The 18,523-nt window shown below is 39.1% G+C and overlaps 1 protein-coding gene across 1 annotated transcript in view; it reads right to left on the bottom strand.

Annotated features, from left to right (window-relative positions):
* The window catches only part of LOC123017177 (potassium voltage-gated channel subfamily KQT member 1-like), a 485,580-nt gene that overhangs the window by 439,427 nt on the left and 27,630 nt on the right, over positions 1-18,523 (bottom strand). The window contains exons 3-6 of the mRNA XM_044418339.1: positions 12,398-12,524; positions 9,096-9,174; positions 7,009-7,105; positions 1,509-1,649 (exon numbers count right to left, since the gene is read on the bottom strand). Coding sequence (XP_044274274.1) covers positions 1,509-1,649; positions 7,009-7,105; positions 9,096-9,174; positions 12,398-12,524 — 444 coding nt within the window. The remainder of the gene's footprint in view (positions 1-1,508; positions 1,650-7,008; positions 7,106-9,095; positions 9,175-12,397; positions 12,525-18,523) is intronic.

Genomic DNA, 18,523 nt, shown 5'->3' with positions numbered 1-18,523 from the left:
CCAAAGAAGGGCAATGCCAAAGAATGTTCAAATTACCGCACCATTGCACTCATTTCACATGCTAGCAAAGTTATGCTCAAAATCCTACAAGCTAGGCTCCAGCAGTATGTGGACCAAGAACTACCAGAAGTACAGGCAGGATTTCAAAGAGAGAGAAGAACTAGAGATCAAATTGCCAACATACACTGGATCATGGAGAAAGCTAGAGAGGTCCAGAAAAACATCTACTTCTGCTTGATTGACTATGCTAAAGCCTTTGATGGTGTGGATCACAACAAATTGTGGCAAGTTCTTAGAGAGATGGGAGTCCCAGATCATCTTATTTGTCTCTTGAGAAACCAATATTTGTGAGAGGAGCGGGCTGGTGCCAGAGGTCAGACTAGATGGCCCGGGAGACCCCTTCTGACTTGCTCTGTTTTCTATGTTTCTATATGTGGGTCAAGAAGCAACAGTGAGAACTGTACACGGAACAACTGATTGGTTCAAAACTGGGAAAGGAGTTTGGCAAGGCTGTATACTGTCACCCTGCGTATTTAACTTATATGCAGAGCACATCATGAGAAATGTGGGGCTTGATGAATCACCACTTGGAATTAAGATTGCTGGGAAAAATATCAACAACCTAGGGTGTGCAGATGATACCACTCTCATGGCAGAAAGTGAAGAGGAACTAAAGAGCCTCTTGATGCAGGTGAAGGAGGAGAGTGCAAAAGTTGGCTTGAAACTCAACATTAAGAAAACTAAGATCATGGTATCCAGTTCAATCACTTCCTGGCAACTAGATGGGGAAGAAATGGAGGTAGTGACAGATTGTATTTTCCTGGGCTCCAAGATCTCTGCAGACAGGGACTGCAACCAAGAAATTAAAAGGTGCTTACTCCTGGGGAGGAAAGCTATGGCAATTCTAGACAGCATACTAAAAAGCAGAGACACCACCCTGCCAACAAAAGTGCATATAGTCAAGGTTATGGTTTTTCCAGTTGCAATGTATGGCTGTGAAAGCTGGACCATAAGGAAGACTGAGTGCCAAAGAATTGAGACCTTTGAATTGTGGTGCTGGAGGAGACTCCTGCGAGTCCCTTGGACTGCAAAGAGATCAAACCAGTCAATCCCAGAGGAGATCAACCCTGACTGCTCTTTAGAAGGCCAGATACTGAAGATGAAACTCAAATACTTTGGCCACCTAATGAGAAGAAAGGACTCCCCGGAGAAGACCCTAATGCTGGGAACAATTGACGGCAAAAGAAGAAGGGGATGGCAGAGAATGAGGTGGCAAGATGGAGTCACTGAAGCAGTTGGTGTGAGCTTAAGTGGACTCTGGGGGATGGTAGAGGACAGGAAGGCTTGTCCATGGGGTCACAATGGGTTGCACGCGATTTTGTGACTTGCAACAACAATTGATATTTGTCACTGATACTCCGAAAACAATCCAATTCTTGATTCTGATTATTTCATTCTCAGAAACAGCAATCTTGCATGATTTCATCGGAAGCATGAAATGCCCTTACCACGCCCCACCAGAGAGCATCAGCATAGCTGGAGAAACCCGTTTGTCCCTTCTCATCCACTGCATCTTTCTCAGCAAGGTAGACAAAATACGATGAGAAGATCAGGCCCAAGAATCCAATATAGAGGGTTGTGATTAGTTCCTAATGAAATAAAACTTAATTATTAATTGGAAGCTTACACTCTTGCACATAGTTTTGTTTCAGGAATATTTCAGACACAAATGTCTAGTATTTTTGGGAAACACAGAGTGATTGGTGTACAATAAACAAACTTTATCACAACAGGTGATTGTATATTAATACATTTGTGAAAATATGTATATCAAAGCAAAGTAAGGCAGGCAAGGCAATACCAAACTATTCTGACTTTGTTTTGCCCCGGGCATGCTTCACCTTTATGAATTGATATGGAACATTGATTAGATATATGCATAATAATTCTATTGTACATGCACCAGATGAATGCCATCTTTACAAGATACTCACTCTGTTTTGAAGCCATGTGTTTCCTCATAATATATAGTGCAATAATTGTGCCTTTCACATCAACAGGTAAAAGACGTACACAAAGGCCTAGCAAGGCACAATCTTATTGTCCCACAGTCACAAATGAATAAATACTAACATATTATAAGGCTTACACATTCTAGGACTTTCCATGTAATGCTAGAGGTCACATGTTGTTTGTTATATGTTAAATGGGCTGGCTGCCACTGCAGTGGAAACATTACCTGCATATTGGCACATGCTATATTGCTTGCAATCTTGGCTGCAGGTTCCATTTAAATAAGAAGAGATTTCTTGAGGCTCAGAAACACATTGGCTGCCCATAAAGCTGGTATAAGATTGATGAAACATAATATGATCACTTGACTCTAGTCAAAACCCTGGAAAGTTACAGTTTGAAACAACTGAAGAGTCATTTTTCTTCTTTGAAGAGAACCCAAAACAGAACATATTATGACAGAAAAGTGGAAAGTAACTAGCAAAAATCAATGTTGAGTTTTATAGAAATGGAAACCATTAATAGAAAATAAATTGTTTTGACAGAAAAGAAGAGCAGATTGGTACAAGATTGTCAAGTTGAATTTACATGAGGAAAGTATGCAGAAGGTTCATGTTGTTATTGGAAGCTTCCAATCAATGATGTCTACTGGGAGGTGGATTGACACTTATAGAAAATTCTAGGATTAGATTAGGATAACAGGCATAAATTAACTTAAACGTTCCTTGTGAAGAAATGAAAATAATTAAATTGCCTCTGGAGGGCACCAGAAACCTGTTATCTGCAACAACTATTCTGATGTTTAATAGTTCTGTTGTAATTATTATTGCAGTTTTATAAAAAAGAGACCAAACTGAAAAGTGATTCAGTTGAGAAACTGAGTGCACATCATCCTGTGCACATGTGTACACATGTGACCCACCATGCATTTTGTACAAGGTCTGCTATATGGTTAAGAACAACTGTAGCCAATATTGTGTGCTTTGGGAGGAAAAATATGCAAATTTAAGACCCTATTTCAAGTACAATTCACGCCAAACATTACATTCACAAGTTATTTTCTTCTTACTTACTGTTTTTCCATTATACTTGATGTCAGGATAAGAGTTTAACAGTGTCAAAAGTCATTGCTAAACTTAGAATCATACAATCATAGAATAGTGGAGTTGGCCAAGAAGGCCATCAAACCCAACCCCCTGGTGTTGCAGGTCACCACTGCACTCGCTTTTTCAATGTCTCTAGTGTGAGAGCACCCACAACCTCCCTAGGCAACTGGTTCCATACTTGCATTTCTCTGACGGTTAAGAAACTTTTCCTGAAATCTAGTCTGAATCTGGTTCATCATAACTTTAGCTGATTATTCTGTGTCCTACACTCTGGCATCACCAAGAAAAGATCTTATCTTTCTTCTTTATGACAACCTTTCAGGTATTTATAGAATGATAGCATGTCCCCCCATCAGTCTTCTCTTCCCAAGGCTGAACATGCCCAGTTCCTTCAGTCTCTCCTCATAGGACAGTGCTTCCAAACCCTGAATCATTTTAGTTGCCCTCATCTTGACCCTTTCTAGTTTTTCTGCATCTTTCTTAAACCTTGGTGCCCAGAAATTGACACAGTATTCTAGATGAGGTATGACTAATGAAGAGTTTAGGGTAATTGCTACTTCTCTCTCCCCTCAGGCAGCTGGAAGGCCAAGAAAGTGTCGAAAGGGAAAACATTCGGACAGAGCTGTAAGGAATGCAGATCAAAGCTAATTAACATCCCAGGACTAACTCTTTTGCTAAGTTATTTTTATTAACGAGCAATAAACTAACAAACAAACAAACAAGCATGATAGACTAAGGAAGGAATTACGTTAAGTGGACTGCATCTAAATTGTAATACTTGAGCTCCCCCTGCTGGCTAATTGTTAAATTGTAGCTGCTGATTCATTTATTGGTTGAAAGTGTAATTGCAATTGTGGACTGCAAATAAGATCATTAAATTCAAGAGCTCTCTCCTTTTAGTTGAAAATAATAGTTGTAGACTATTATTGTATAGTTGTGGACTATGTCCAAGCACAGTAAAAGTGCAGAAAACATGAGACCTCGATAGCTGAAGACTGTTTGGCAAAGACCCAGAGCAAAACAAGATCCTTCTCAGAAACCTCATCCATCAGATCTGCGACTGAAACGTGTTGAGATGAATGGGAATGGGAAAAAGAGAGCATCACTGGAAAAATCAATGACTCTATCAACCATCAACACAATTGGATAGTTCTAATACACTTCTACAAGAAATAAGAGAAATGAAGACAGGTGATGCCAGGTGTTAATGATGTGAAAGAAGAGATGAAGAAATTAGATGTTAAAATAGACAACATGTATGGAAGAATAAAAGAATTAGCTAAACAAAATCAAGAGAATCTCCAAATAATTATAGAAGTGAAAGCTCAGGTGAAAGAACAAGATAAAGAGCTAAAATAACAGATGACCAAGATAGACCAGGTCTCTAAAAGTGTGACTGAGATCCAAGATAGATCATGAAGATCTTAAAGGATATCCAGAGGATGGGAAAGAGAATGAAGATAAATTGATTCAATTAATATTGGATTGGGCCAAATCTATTCTTCTAGACGTTTCTTTTACAAGATATGATATCAACACACTACACAGAGTTGGCCCAAGAAGACCGGGAAGAAAAATACCGAGAGACATTGTGGTCAGATTTTGGTCATATGCAAAAAAAAGAACAAATGATGTGGAAATTATGGAATATGACACCAATTATGCTGAAAGGTCATCAGATTCAAGTCTTTCCTGATCTATGTAATGAGACTTTGCAATGGAGAAGAGATATGTCTCAAATCTGCCAATTATTACAAAAGAATTTCATAAAATATAGTTCGGGGTTCCCAATTGTTATGAAATTTGCATATAATGGGGAATATAGAGTGGACACAAAGGAGGAAGCACTGGAATTACTAAAGATGCTCGGAATTATCCTTGATGATGAATATGTAGCACAAATGCAAAAGTTATAGGACTTGTCTACATTTTCAAGAAGGAAGACAGAAAAGGAGAGAAGAGATAGGGAGTAGGAAAAGCTGGGCATAGCAGCAGGAGGTTCATCCTCTCCATAGAGGCAGAAAGAAGAGGAGATCCAGAAGAGGAGACTTAGAAGAAGGATGAAAAGATAAGAAGATTTATATGTAATAGATATAGAATATATTGTATAAGAGATTTTTGAGTACAGAATAAAAGGGTATAGATGATTGAGGAAGGGGTGTCTGGGGTCTATGCAGGGAAGGCTCCTCTTCCCCCACTTGGAAGCCTGAAGCAGCAGGGAGGAGAACATCTCATGAAGATAGGCAAGGGGGCTTCCATACACAGTTGTGGTGGGGAATATGGTGACCACAGATTAATTTTTTGTTTTGGATTATCCCAATCAGGTTTTATGACCAAGAAATTATTGGAGGTTTATTGTAATGGAGGGAAGAGAGCAAGAATAAGTAAAGCACTATGGTACGAATCACCAAAAAAAAAAAAAAAAAGGAGGGCTGGGTATTCCAGATGTTAAAAAGTATTGGGTTGCAAACCAATTAAAGATAGTTCCAGATATTATAGCCCAAAATAAAGAATTCATATGGAGTTATATCAAATTAAAGAATTAAGGGAAATAGGCAATCACTTAGAGACATATTGGTTTAAAAAGGATATTAAAAAGATTAATAAAAGAATTCAAAATCCCTTTTTAAAAAATATGATGGAAGTATGGGGAAAATGGAGACAACAGTTAATCTCAGGAACTTCTCCATAAACACCAGTGGTCGAAATGGAGAAATTCCCAAAAATAGAATTAAAGGACTGGATTAATTAATTAAAAATAATCATATATATAAATGGAAAGATTAGAAAAATAAGATAAAAATATAATACAATTAAGGAGTATATCACCAGAGGCTAAATTAAATTGGTTAAATTTAATTCAATTAGAAAAATGGATAAAGATGGATGATAAATTTAAAAAGGAAGAAAGACAATTAACAAAATTTGAAATGATTATAAAAGAATGTGAGACTGAGAAAGAATATACAAGTAAAGGAAGAATTGCTAAAATTTACAGGATATTAATGTAATGAGTCAGGGGATCAGATAAAAAGTTTAAAATCAATTTGGGAAATGGATGTAGGAGAAATAAAAGACAAGGACTGGAAGAATATTTGGAATAAAAGAGTATGTAAGAATATGTCGCTTAGAATTAAAGAACATGGATATAAATTGATATGGAGATGGTATTTAACACCAGTTGTTAAATCAAATTTATGACAAATACTCTAATATATGTTGAAAATGTAGTAAAGAGATTGAACTTAGAAACATATATGATAATATACAAAAGATCTGGATTATGGTATTTAAGGAAATTAGAGAAATTTTAGATAAAGACTTAGAAATGTCATCGAGAATTGTGTTATTACTGTTGATTGAAAAACAAGATATGAATGGAGCTAAGAAAGAATTGATTTTAAGTTTGATAATGGCAGTTAGGCTAGTGATAGTTAGGTATTGGAAACAGAACTGGGTTTAGCAAAGGCATGAATGGTGTAATGAAACATGAAATATGGTAATTAATGATAAACTGATGATATAACTAAACATTTAAAAAGGGTTAATGAAAGCAAATAAATATAATGAAATTTGGGAAGATTTTGTAAAAGCAGTACTGATAGAAGGCAAAGGTTGTAAACCCAATCAAGATTACATGAATTTCTGGATGGGATATGGATATAATTAAAGTATATTATATATTATTAATTGTTAAAATAAGTGAATTATGTGGAGGTAGTATTGGTCTCTGGTGTGGTGGGGGCACTTTATTATTAACTTTTTTAATTATTGTGTGTTATTGTATGTGTTATTATTATGGTTGTGATGTGTTGTATTAATAGTTTTTTTTCTTCTGTATTTAAAAAAAAAATAAAAAGGGGAAAAATAATGTTTTCAGACACAATACCTGACGATGTATGAATACTACAGATCCCAAGAGCCTCCAGGTGCCTCCCTGACGGTCTACATGAAGCATGCGAAGTATCTGAAGAAACCGGATTCCCCTTGAAACAAAAGTTTTAGGAAAAAATGTAGAGTGAAATTAGAAAACATTATTCATAGAAACACTATTTTTGCAGATTTCAGTATATCTATCTTAAACACTGCCATGGAAATTCTGTACACAGTGCCATCAGCCAAATAAATAGGATGGAAGCCAAAACCAACTTAGCAGTAATCTGTGGAGCATGGCTAGCCCTCTAATCTTGTCCTTAACAGAGCCCTTTAATTGAAATGTGGCATGAATTTAGTTCAGTTCTTGAGCAAATTTTGTTCTATTTTGCTCTTGAACTTGGCTCTGAACCTGAATGCCCTGGTTTTGGTGATAGCTAGGGGTGCATTTGTACAGCTGAGCTAGTGCATTAATTGCGCCCATTCTTAAAGATGCTTTTGCCTCTGAAGATACTTCAGAAACAGCTCTAGAATGCCACAGCTGAATACGTTACAGGAAGTACAGGACTCTTTTTTAAACATCAGCTTCACAAACTATTGATATGTATCTGGGCAGATTTCAAAGTGTTGCTTATGCCCTATAAAGCCCTATATGGCTTGTAACCTCAGATGAGTCTGCTAAGCTCTTCAGGCCTTCTAAAAAGGCCCTTCTTTTGCAAAGGCTATCTTCTGAGGCACATTTGGTGGTGAAAAGGGGGTTTTCAGCGGCTGTTCTTAGTCTGTGGACCATGCTCCCAAAGAAGACTAGATTCTCTTCCTCTCTGTTGTCCTTTCACTGGCAGGTAAAGACACCTGTATTCAAGAAGGCCTGTAGATTGTAAGTGGATCTGTTGAGTTTTGTGCTCTTTATTATTTTACTGTTTAGTTTTATAGTATTTTAATACAGTGATGTATTGATTTAATCAATTTTAATTGTGCTTGCAAACATCATAAGGACATATCTCCATTTTTTCATTTCCCAGCAAATCAAAACAAAAGGCTTTTCAGTGTTTTACTGAGTTGGGCTGCCCTTATAATAGGGAGTGAGCAATATAAAAGTCTTTAATAGGAAACATCTATCTAGTTATCAGTATCTCTAATTGTGAAGTTAGTTCTTCCCTATATGGTGAGTTGATTCTAAATGGAAATCTCCCTGTCTCTTCCCCTCAGAACAAAGCAGACTTTACTCTCAGAGGGGTTGGGCCAAATGCTGAGCACACTTGACACCAAATTTCTGGGATGATAAATTCACATCCCTCCCCTCTGATCCTCCCCTGTTCTACAGTTTCTCCAACTGAACCAGTGGTGGTTCTCCCCAATCACTTGCCTTATCTCACAGCTTGCTGGCCTTGGGATTGCAGCTAAGCATTACAATCTTCCTCTTCTAGGTTCAGGTTCGAAGTGTGAAATCTCTGCTTTGGATTGCTACATTTTTGGAAAAGTGGGCCCAATCCCTATATTAAAAGCCATTTTTTGGAAGGAACATGAGGGGGATAAATAAAGTGACATTTTTCTACAACTCCCAGATTACTTTCCTACAAGAGAGTAAAAAGATTAGTAAAATGTCACAGATCATGTTTTCTGATGTTTGAGTAACTTTGCTCTCTCTTCCTTGTGGCCCCTTAAATGTGGAACTTTGTTCTAACCACTCACTTCCTCATTGAAATTTCTCCACAAAACACACTTTTTCTGGAAAGGTTTTGAAACAACCCATTAATCTCAATAGTTTATTGTTACCAAGTCAGTTATGTGCAATTGAAATCAACAAATAACCTCCTGCAGCCCATTTATTCATGCCAACGTTTTCCCCTTCCTCTGTCATGCCAGTTTTTTTATTATAAGCCCCTTGAGGCAGAAATGCATCAAGAGTGTTCTTCATACAACACCAAAATATATAGTACATAGATCATACTCTAGAAATTATGATGACAATTCATACAAATATGACTTGTATTTCAATGCTAGTGAATAGTTTTGAAGAATTTAAGCCAATTCAGAGGTTTTACTAGGACATTTCTTAGCTTCCAACTGTGAGGGTAGCAAACATAAAATTGTATGAAATACCTTATTGCAGATGTAGCAAACACCTGTCCATTTGATCCCACACTCAGAACTATAATTGAAGCTATCACGACAATGAGATCTGTTGAAAAGCGGATAACTGAAGCTGTTAAAATATATGAACACCCTCTAAGAAAAAGGGGAAATCCTTTCAGAAGAGAAAAGTTTGATATTTCAACTTATTACAACTAAAAAACACCAAAGTATAAAATTGACTACTTTTTCAAAGAGATACAAGATATTGTAAAGACTTTAATGCACAGTCCTCCCCCTATCATTTCTGCTTATGGATTCGGCATGTTTTGAAGCACTTCAAAAACCTGTGAAGTCCATTTGACTAGAAACAACAGTCAAATAAATATATGCCTTCACTATGGTAGAAATGCTGCTATCATTATCATCATCATCACTACATTTATAGCCTGCCTTTTTGCTTCTTGTGAGGAACTCAAACAGCTTTCATAGCTCCATTTTACCCTTACAACAGCAACCCTGTGAGGTAGGTCAGGCTGAGAGTGACTAGCCAATGTCACCCAGTGAGCTCCATGGCCAAGTGAAGACTAGAATCCAGATCTTTCAGGTCCCCAGTGCAACAGTCTATCCACAACTGGCTCTTAGCATTATTATTTAGAAAATGCTTTGTGATACCACTTTTGACTCAAATATACTAACAAACATTAACTTCTAATTAGCATATGCGACAAATCAGGTTTGGGGGTGGGAATCCATCAGATTTCCTTAGTTCTGGATCCCCTAACTCCACCTAACACCAAGTATTTATGTGAGTAGCTGGCAGAAGTGAGTTCAAGTGAGTCCACAAGGCCAACTTGCACACCTGCCCACTCTGCAAGCTGAGTTTGGCTTTGAAACATGTGATCTGTGGGCATTGCATACTTTGCATAAAGAATCGTATGTACAATCATATATATGTACTTGGTGCAAAGAACTGCGTACTTTGTACAAAGAAGAAGCTGCTAGTGTTCCTGGGCATTCGTGGACTTGATCTCAGCTCAGCTCCCTTCCTGGCCAGGGTCAAGCTTGGGAAAGAAGTATGGCAAGAGAGCCAATCCATCTGGAGCTTCATATTCCTACTTCCAATCACTTTCAGAAATAAAACTAGGAAGTCAGTAATCTCTAGGGGCACATCTACTCTTCAGATTTAAATTAGTTTAATAGGCTTTCCCTCTTCCCAAGGAGCCTTGGGAAACACAGTTCAGTAAAGGTGGTGGGCTAGTGATATCCCATAAAGAATTCTCGTCACCTTTACCACCAAACTATAATGTTGGTTATCAAGTTTCTCCTGTATATATTAACTAGAATGAATTGAACAATAATTTGCATTACACAGTAAAAGAAAGCATCCTAGTCAGCAGGGTGTATGTGAGTTTAAGTTTTCATTGTATTATCTTAAGTGGAGGGGATGCTGTAGTTATTTCTGAGGTAACTGGAGAGCTGTTTCTGAATTGCGGTGGCTGAGACTGAGCCATGTAACTGAAGCTTTTCTCTCATCTGGGGAACAGTAAATTAATATATGCTGAGTGCTATTGAACTATCCACATGCTCTCTGATGGCTGCCAAATAAAAAGCATTCTTATTTATTTATTTAAAGTATTTATATGCTGTCCTGTTGCAAAAGCCTCTTATGACACTAGAAAGCAACCTAACTATTCAGATCAAAAGAGCTTCCAGAAATGGCTTTAATTCAGGTTGTATTGCTTATTTCCTTTCCTTAAATAAAAAACATCCATATTAGTTCCACTTCAGAGTAATGCCAAAAGCTGCAACTACTTCATTGGCACTATCTGGTTGCAGTTTACTCTGTTGTAGAAGAGCTTCCTAATATCCCTTATTGGTCACAGTGCAGCAAAAGTTTCTCAATTCCTGCTGATTTCAATGAATGTTAACAACAAGAGCAACAACAAACCTAGCATCAGTCACATTATTGTGATGCTGTGTCTTATTTATTTATGTTAACACCACCCTGAGACAATGTAAAGGGTGGGATCAAAAACCTTTTAAATAAATAAATAAATAAATAAATAATTTCTGACACCAGACAAAATGGAAAATGGTGTATATGAAAAGCCTTTGTTCTATAATAATTCCCCCTCACTCCCCTGTGCACTCTGCCTGTGCAGAAGGAGCTGTGCTCCAGAATCTTTAGAAAGTTGCATGAAGAAGAAAGAGTACTTTAATGCTTAGCCTACATATAGCATTTTAGTTAGTAAATATCTTCCCATCTCAGAAAGAAAACAACATTACTGAAGGTAGATCAGTATTCTTGTTCCTTTTGGAGTTGCCCTCATAAAAGTTATGTTTTATATGTTAAAATATGGAGAAACTCGTCTATCCTCTCCCTGTCCCCATCTGCAAGGATTTGCCTTCTCTGGGGGAAAAAGTTAAAACAGCCTCAAGCTATGCTAAGGATCACCTGCTCTCAGATAAGCTGATTGCCCAGCCAAGACAGAATTGAAACAATGTTGCAAGCCAGGCAGATACACTTCCTTTGCAATGGAAAATTACCTATCCAGCTCATGCTTTGTCTTGAGAAATGTATCTCTGATTGTAAAAACGAAAACATTGAAACCTGTTAGAATTCTGTAACTTCTGATAGTTTTATTTGTTTTCTGTTACTCAAGCCTTTGATGTGTCACAATGTTTTTCCTGAGGTCTGCAATGATTTTTTGATGTTTCTGTATTATGATTTTGCACTTCCCCATTACCCTCACCTTCTCACTCATTCAGAATCTCATCACTACCCTGAAACTGTGTACGTGACCCACACCTTATAAAAACTCTGCATATGCTCTGGAAAGCTTGTAGCCAGTTTGGTTTACTAGCTACCTGACAGCACTGTTGTTTTTTCTCTGTCAGAGAGGGGTTCCCAGGGTGTCCTGCCAATCAACTGCTGAAATTGAATGTAGTATCTTCCGTGTGAATCCAAACATACAATTTCTTGGTCCTGTGATTCCAACATTTCCTGATATTCCCATATTGTGGGAGGAGGGGTTAAGGACAGGGAACAGTGACTCTCCTGAGGCCACCTTGGAAATTCATGATCAAAAGGAGGCACAAATCATAAAGGGATTACTACTATGAATAACAGTAATACTATTAATAATAAGCTCTCAAGAAAACAAAAGTATCCAACAAAGTAGTAAATCTGAGTGTTCATATAGGAAGCATATTCCTTCCATTAAAATTACTCAAGAGCTCAATGCATAGATACATTTTAATATATTTTAAAACAGAGATCTATTTTATTATTTTATAATAAATATTTAAAATTTCTATTTTAGTCTCACCTATTATTGATATAGGCTTCCTAGCAAAACGTATTCTTCCCTTAATACCAACATATTTGCTCCTGCAACCAGCAGACCAGAGCCTCACCACATATTCAGCACCAAAGAACACAACCAAGACAATTTCCTGAAATGAAAAACAACATTTAAGGCTCATTAAGTGTATTAAATGTTTACAATTGTTTTTCTATAGATCATCCACCCTGAGAACATTTAAAACATGGCATAAAACTGTGATAAATATAATTAATAAAATAATTGGAATCCTTTTAATAGTGAAAGAAATTAGGAGGGTAGGTACTTGGAGGAGGGCTTTCTCTGCGGTGGCGCCCAATTTATGGAATGCGTTCCCCAGAGAGGTCCGCCTGGCGCCGTCGTTGTTTTTCAGCGCCAGGTGAAGACCTTTTTATTTAAGCGTCATTTTAATTGTTAACAATATTTGCTTATTTATCTGGCCAGGGCGACTTCTTTTATATTGTTATTTATTTTATATTGTGAATTTTATATTGTTATTTTTGTATTTTATTGTATTTTATTTTGTGTTGTGAGCCGCCCCGAGGCTTCAGCAAGGGGCGGCATAGAAATGTTTTAATAAATAAATAAATAAAAATGTAGCACCAAATGGATTTCTGCACTAATTTTCAGAACAAAGTGTCCAAAAGCCAGCTATTTTCTCTTTTTGCACCATTTCTGGGTTGACTAATGATGTCACCCTAACCAAATATTAACACTTTTGTCAATTTAAATATTCTAAAATCCTATCAGTATAAATGATCTCACTCACATGATATAGATCACATGAACATTGATTGTCCATGAGAAGGATCCACAGATCCCAAGCATACCATGATGTTTCCTCCAATTACATTAGTGCAACTTGATTATCCCCCTCTTTGATGCACACCCTAATTTGGGAGTGTCTCATGCCTGTTCTCCAGTGAAATGTCCTTATCATTTATGATCTGTTTTAGTTCCCTCACTACTGCCCTTCCAAATCCTAGTTTACTTCAAATTTCCTCAGCTGCATTCCCTATTTGAATAAACAACTGAACCAAGGTAGGCAAAATTTTTACAATTTCAGTTTCTTCATTCTTGACATTAATGTTCTAGAATTCTTCTCTAATCATGATTTTTTTGTTTTCTTAATGTCCTGTGTTTGTGTTTTTACTTTCATTGGGAGTAATTTCAGTTTGCTGCTGCTTTCTGCCAGTAATATGGTATCCTCCGCATATCTTAAATTATTGATTTATTTTCCACTAATTTTCACTCTTCCTTCCTCTGATTCTAATCCAGCTTTTCTTATATGTTTTGCATTCAGACTGAACAGACAAAGAAAGAAAATACATTCTTGTCTGATGCCTTTGTTTATAGAAAGTCACTCTGTTTCTCCATATTCTGTCCTAACAGTCACTTCTTACACGTACTGCCATCAGGACAATCAAGTGCTGAGGCACACCCATCTCTTTCAGGACCATCCCTAGCTTTTCATAATCCACACAGTCAAAAGTTTTGCTGGACTCTAAAGCACAGCAGATCCTGTTCTGATTTTTTTTTAGTATGTTACAGTTGTCAAGGTATATATGCAATGTGTTCTCAAGTGCCTCTTTGTTCCTTGAATCCAACTTAAACATCAGGCATTTCTTGCTCCATATACTGTAGATTTTTTTGTGGCAACACTGCACTCTTCTGCATCTTATTGCTTAGAGACTGGATTTTCCATATTTGTTGGCATATTCTTGTTGCGATTTGGACCAGTTCAGTATCTGCAGCTTGGAATACCTTATCTGCTCTTGGCTGCTTTGTTCCTACTTTCAGAGTAGCTTTCACTTCACTTTCTAATATTACAGTGTCTTTCTCCTAGAATAAAGTTTGAAAGAGTCTGTAATCCTTTCATCTCTTCTGTATATTTCTTTTGTATATTGTTTCCATCTGTCTTATTTTTTTCCTGGTCAGATAATATGTTCCCTTGTTGGCCTTTTAGCATTCCTTAGCTAGATTTGAATTGGCCATTGGATCTTCTGGAAGAGGTCTCTTCTTTTTCTTTTTGTGTTGTTCTCTTCTGTTTCTTTGCACTGGCCATTCTCTTTGTCTTTTCATGATAGTTGCTGAAAAGTTGCATTCAGAATTCTGACACTATTTCTGTTACCTTTTGCTTCTCTCCTGTCCTTGACAATTGTGTTTCCTCTGTCATCCCTCTAGGCATTCGTACTCTCTTTCTTTCCTCTACAGAAATTGTCCTTTTGCATTCTTCTAAGAATGTCTCTGGTTGTGAGTCCATAGTTCTTCTTACTTATGGTCAACTGAGTTCAGTAATGCTAATCTGCTTCTTATTGGGACTTTAAATTCTTAAGGAATGTTATGCTTCTGTTAGTGATCTTTTTTTCAGTTTTACTCTGATTTTTTATATTAAGAGTGCATGGTCACTGCCACAATCTGCTCCTGGTCTTGTGTGGCAGCAAGACTACAGACCCTTTATTTTTACTTCCAGTTATGCAGATGAATTGATTTGTATAATGGCCAGCTGGTGACGTCCATGTGTAAAGTTGCCTAATTGGAGCCTGAAGTATGTATTTCTAATAAACAGATGGATTGCTTCACAGAATTATATGAGATGATCTCTTTTTTGTTTCTGACTCTCAGACCAAATTTTCCTACAACATTTGATTCAGCTTTGTTTCCTAGTTTTGCATTCCAGTTACCTTTGATTATCAGCATATCTTGTTTGGATGTGTTTCCAATTTTCTCTTGGACATCTGAATGAAAGTTTCTGATTTCTTCTTCAGCTATTCTTTGACTCTAGGCTTGGATTGTGGTTATATTGGCAGATTTTCCAAGAATTCTGAAAGATATTCAGTTGAAATTTGTATGAACTGTCTGTGCTACATCTACAACTGTCTGTATTAGAGCCACTCAGCCATTCTGAGTTTGTCATTCTCAGAATAAAACACTGTGTTTACCTGACTGAACATTTTCCCATTTCAGTCCCCTTTACTTCACTCACACCAAATACTGCAATGTTTAACCATGCCATTTCCTGCTTTATGGTTTCCAGTTTGCTTTGGTGAATATTTGTCATGTTTCAGTTTCCAAGGGTATGGGTTGTGCAGCAGTGGAGTTTCCTTTCACTTCTGTGCATGCAGGCCACTAGACCTCTTTTCAGCTTTGGTCTAATTGCATATCACACCTTCACTTTTCCCAATAGCTGGCTGACTGCTTTCTGAACTGGGATGCACATCTTCTGGCACTATCCTTGTTTCATTTTGGACAGTTTCAACATAGGGTTTTCAAACTAAGAAGATTCAGAAATGGTTTACCATGGGCTCATTCTGCACAACATTAACCGGAGTTATCTTTAGCATCATTCTGTGAAAGATCCTCCAACAGTATCAGCATTAATTATCACCACTACCCTTCAGGAGTTTTTCCACCCACATTCTTATAAGCAAAATCTATCCTCTTTTGTTGATGGGACTGCTGAAGAGGGTAGATGCAGCTCAGTCTGGTATCTTCACTTGCATGGCCCTGCAGGAGACCAGACATAGAAACATAGAAACAGAACGAGTCAGAAGGGGCCTCCCCCCTTCTAGTCTAGGTCATCTAGTCTGACTCCCAGCTCCAGCCAGCTCCGATCACAACATGCCCACCATGTGCATGTCCAGTCTATCTTTGAACATCCTCACCGATGGGGCCTTAATGACCTCTCATGGAAGCCCATTCCATACTCTCGGGGTCCTCACTGTCAGGAAGTGCTTCCTGGTACCTAAATGGAACCTTTGTTCCCTGAGCATTGCTCCATTGGAGTGTGTTCTGCCTTCCTCTGCAGGGGAGAACAGGTCTCTACCCATCTCCACGTGACATCCCCTCACATACCTGTATGTGTCCAACATATCCCTTCTGTCCAACATATCCCTTCTGAGTCTCCTCTTCTCCATGCTGAAGAGATCCAGTTCCCTCAGTCTTTCCTCATACCCCATCCCCTGCAAACCAGCCACCAACCATGTGGCCCTACGCTGCACTGACTCTGACCTGGCTATATCCTTTCTGTAATGAAGGGCCCAAACCTGAACACAATACTCCAATTGTGGGTGCACCAGAGTCGTATAGAGGGTAGTAATACCTTTCTCAATCTAGAAGCCACACTTCTGGCTATGCAACCAAGGGTGGCACTTGCCCTCTTGATCACCGCATCATGTTTAGCCTGCAGTCAACCAGTACCCCGAGGTCCCTTTCACAAGTGCTGCTCTCCAGCCACTTGTACCCTAACCTGTACTTATGGCACCTATTCCTATGCCCCAAGTACAAGACCTTGCACTTATCCACATTGAACACCATCCTGTTGTCTCCTGCCCACTTCCATAGTCTGTCCAGATCCTTTTGGATCTGGAGCACCTGCTCCTCAGTTGTGGCCACTGCCCCAGTTTTAGTATCGTCTGCGAATTTGATCAGCAGACTGTTCACCCCTTCTTCCATGTCATTGATGAAAAGATTGTACAGGATCGGCCCCAGGACAGAGCGCTAGGGGACCCCGCTTGTCACTTACTGCCATCCTGATGATTCCCCACTAATGGTTACCCTGTTTTCAATCAGTGAACCATGCCCTAATCCATCAGACAGTGCTTGGTATATCCCAAAACTCCTCAGTTTCTCCACCAGGATATCATGGGGCACTTTGTCAAAAGTCTTGCTGAAATCCAAGTAAACCACATCCACTGCATCCCCTCCATCTAGCCATCTCAAAACCTTGTCAGAGAATTCCACAAGGTTTGTCTGGCAGGACCTGTTTTTGCAGAAGCTGTGTTGTGTGGCTGCCAGCCTCCCTTCCCTATCTAGCATCACTAGATCTCTCTCTATTATGAGCCTTTCCATTGTTTTTCCTACAATGGACGTAAGGCTAACTGGTCTACCCTTTTTGAAAATTGGCACCACTGATGCCACCCTCCAGTCCTCTGGAACTTCTCCTGTTCTCCATGAGGCCTCATAAATGGAGGCCAGTGGGCATGAGAGAACCCCTGCCAACTCTCTAAGTACTCTCGGGTGTAACCCCTCAGGGCCTGGAGACTTTGTAATGTCCAATGCCCTGAGGAGCCCCTCAACTTCAAGGGCAGTGATGCTAATCTGTGCCCCTAAGTCCCTGGCCTCATCTAATCTCCTATGTGGATATCCCCCGTCCTGCTTTGGGGAGAACACAGAGGCAAAATAGCCATTTAGCATCTGTGCCTGTTCCCTCGTATCAGTCACTGGATCTCCTTCCTTCTTATTTAGTGGTCCCACCACTTGTCTCCCCTTCCTCTTCCTATTTACATGCTGAAAGAAGCCCTTTTCATTGCTCTTGATATTCTTGGCAAGTCTCAGCTCGTAATCAGTCTTAGCCTTGCGAAGAATCCTTCTGCAACAGGCCTCCTCCTCCTGGTATACCCTTTTGTCTATTTGCCCCAGTACCCATTTCCTACAGAGGTTCCTCTTTCGTCTAATCCCTCTAACCACCTCCTTTTGCATCCATGGCAGCACTCTCCTCCACCTCCCGGTCTTACTGACTAGAGGTATCGTCAAGGCTTGCGCCTCCAAAACCTCCCTTTTGAGTGCCATCCATCCCTCCTCAACTTGCTTACCTTCCAGTAACCTATCCCAGGAGACTTCCCCCAGTCTGGCCTTCAGTTGGCCAAAGTTGGCCCTCTTGAAGTCCCAGCTTCTAGTGCTTGACCTGCTGCATGTCCCCAGTCCCCTGATCTCAAAGCAAAGGATGGAGTGATCACTCGCATCCAGAGCTCCCCCAAACTGTACTTCAACTATCAGCTCCTCCCTATTGGTCAAGACTAAGTCAAGGATGTTCCCCCCCCCCATCCCCTCTTGGACCCTCTGAGTGAAAAGTCCTCCCTCTATAGCTTCTAGGAAGTGACGTGACCTGGCTGTCACCGCTGAGTGAACCTCCCAACTAATATCCGGGAGACTGAAATCTCCCATAATTACTGTGTCTCTCCCCCGAGATATCCTTAGAATCTGGTCTGTCAGGCCATCATCCAGGGTCTCAAGTTGACCTGGAGGGCGATAACATACCCCCACTGTCAGGTCTCTTTCCCTGTCAAAACCCCTAAGTTTCACCCAGACTGCCTCTACCAAATCCCCATC

Source organism: Varanus komodoensis, unplaced genomic scaffold (genome assembly GCF_004798865.1).
Source record: "Varanus komodoensis strain SLA01 unplaced genomic scaffold, ASM479886v1 scaffold9, whole genome shotgun sequence".
Taxonomy (NCBI): domain Eukaryota; kingdom Metazoa; phylum Chordata; class Lepidosauria; order Squamata; family Varanidae; genus Varanus; species Varanus komodoensis.
This window is presented reverse-complemented; position numbering and strand designations above follow the sequence as displayed.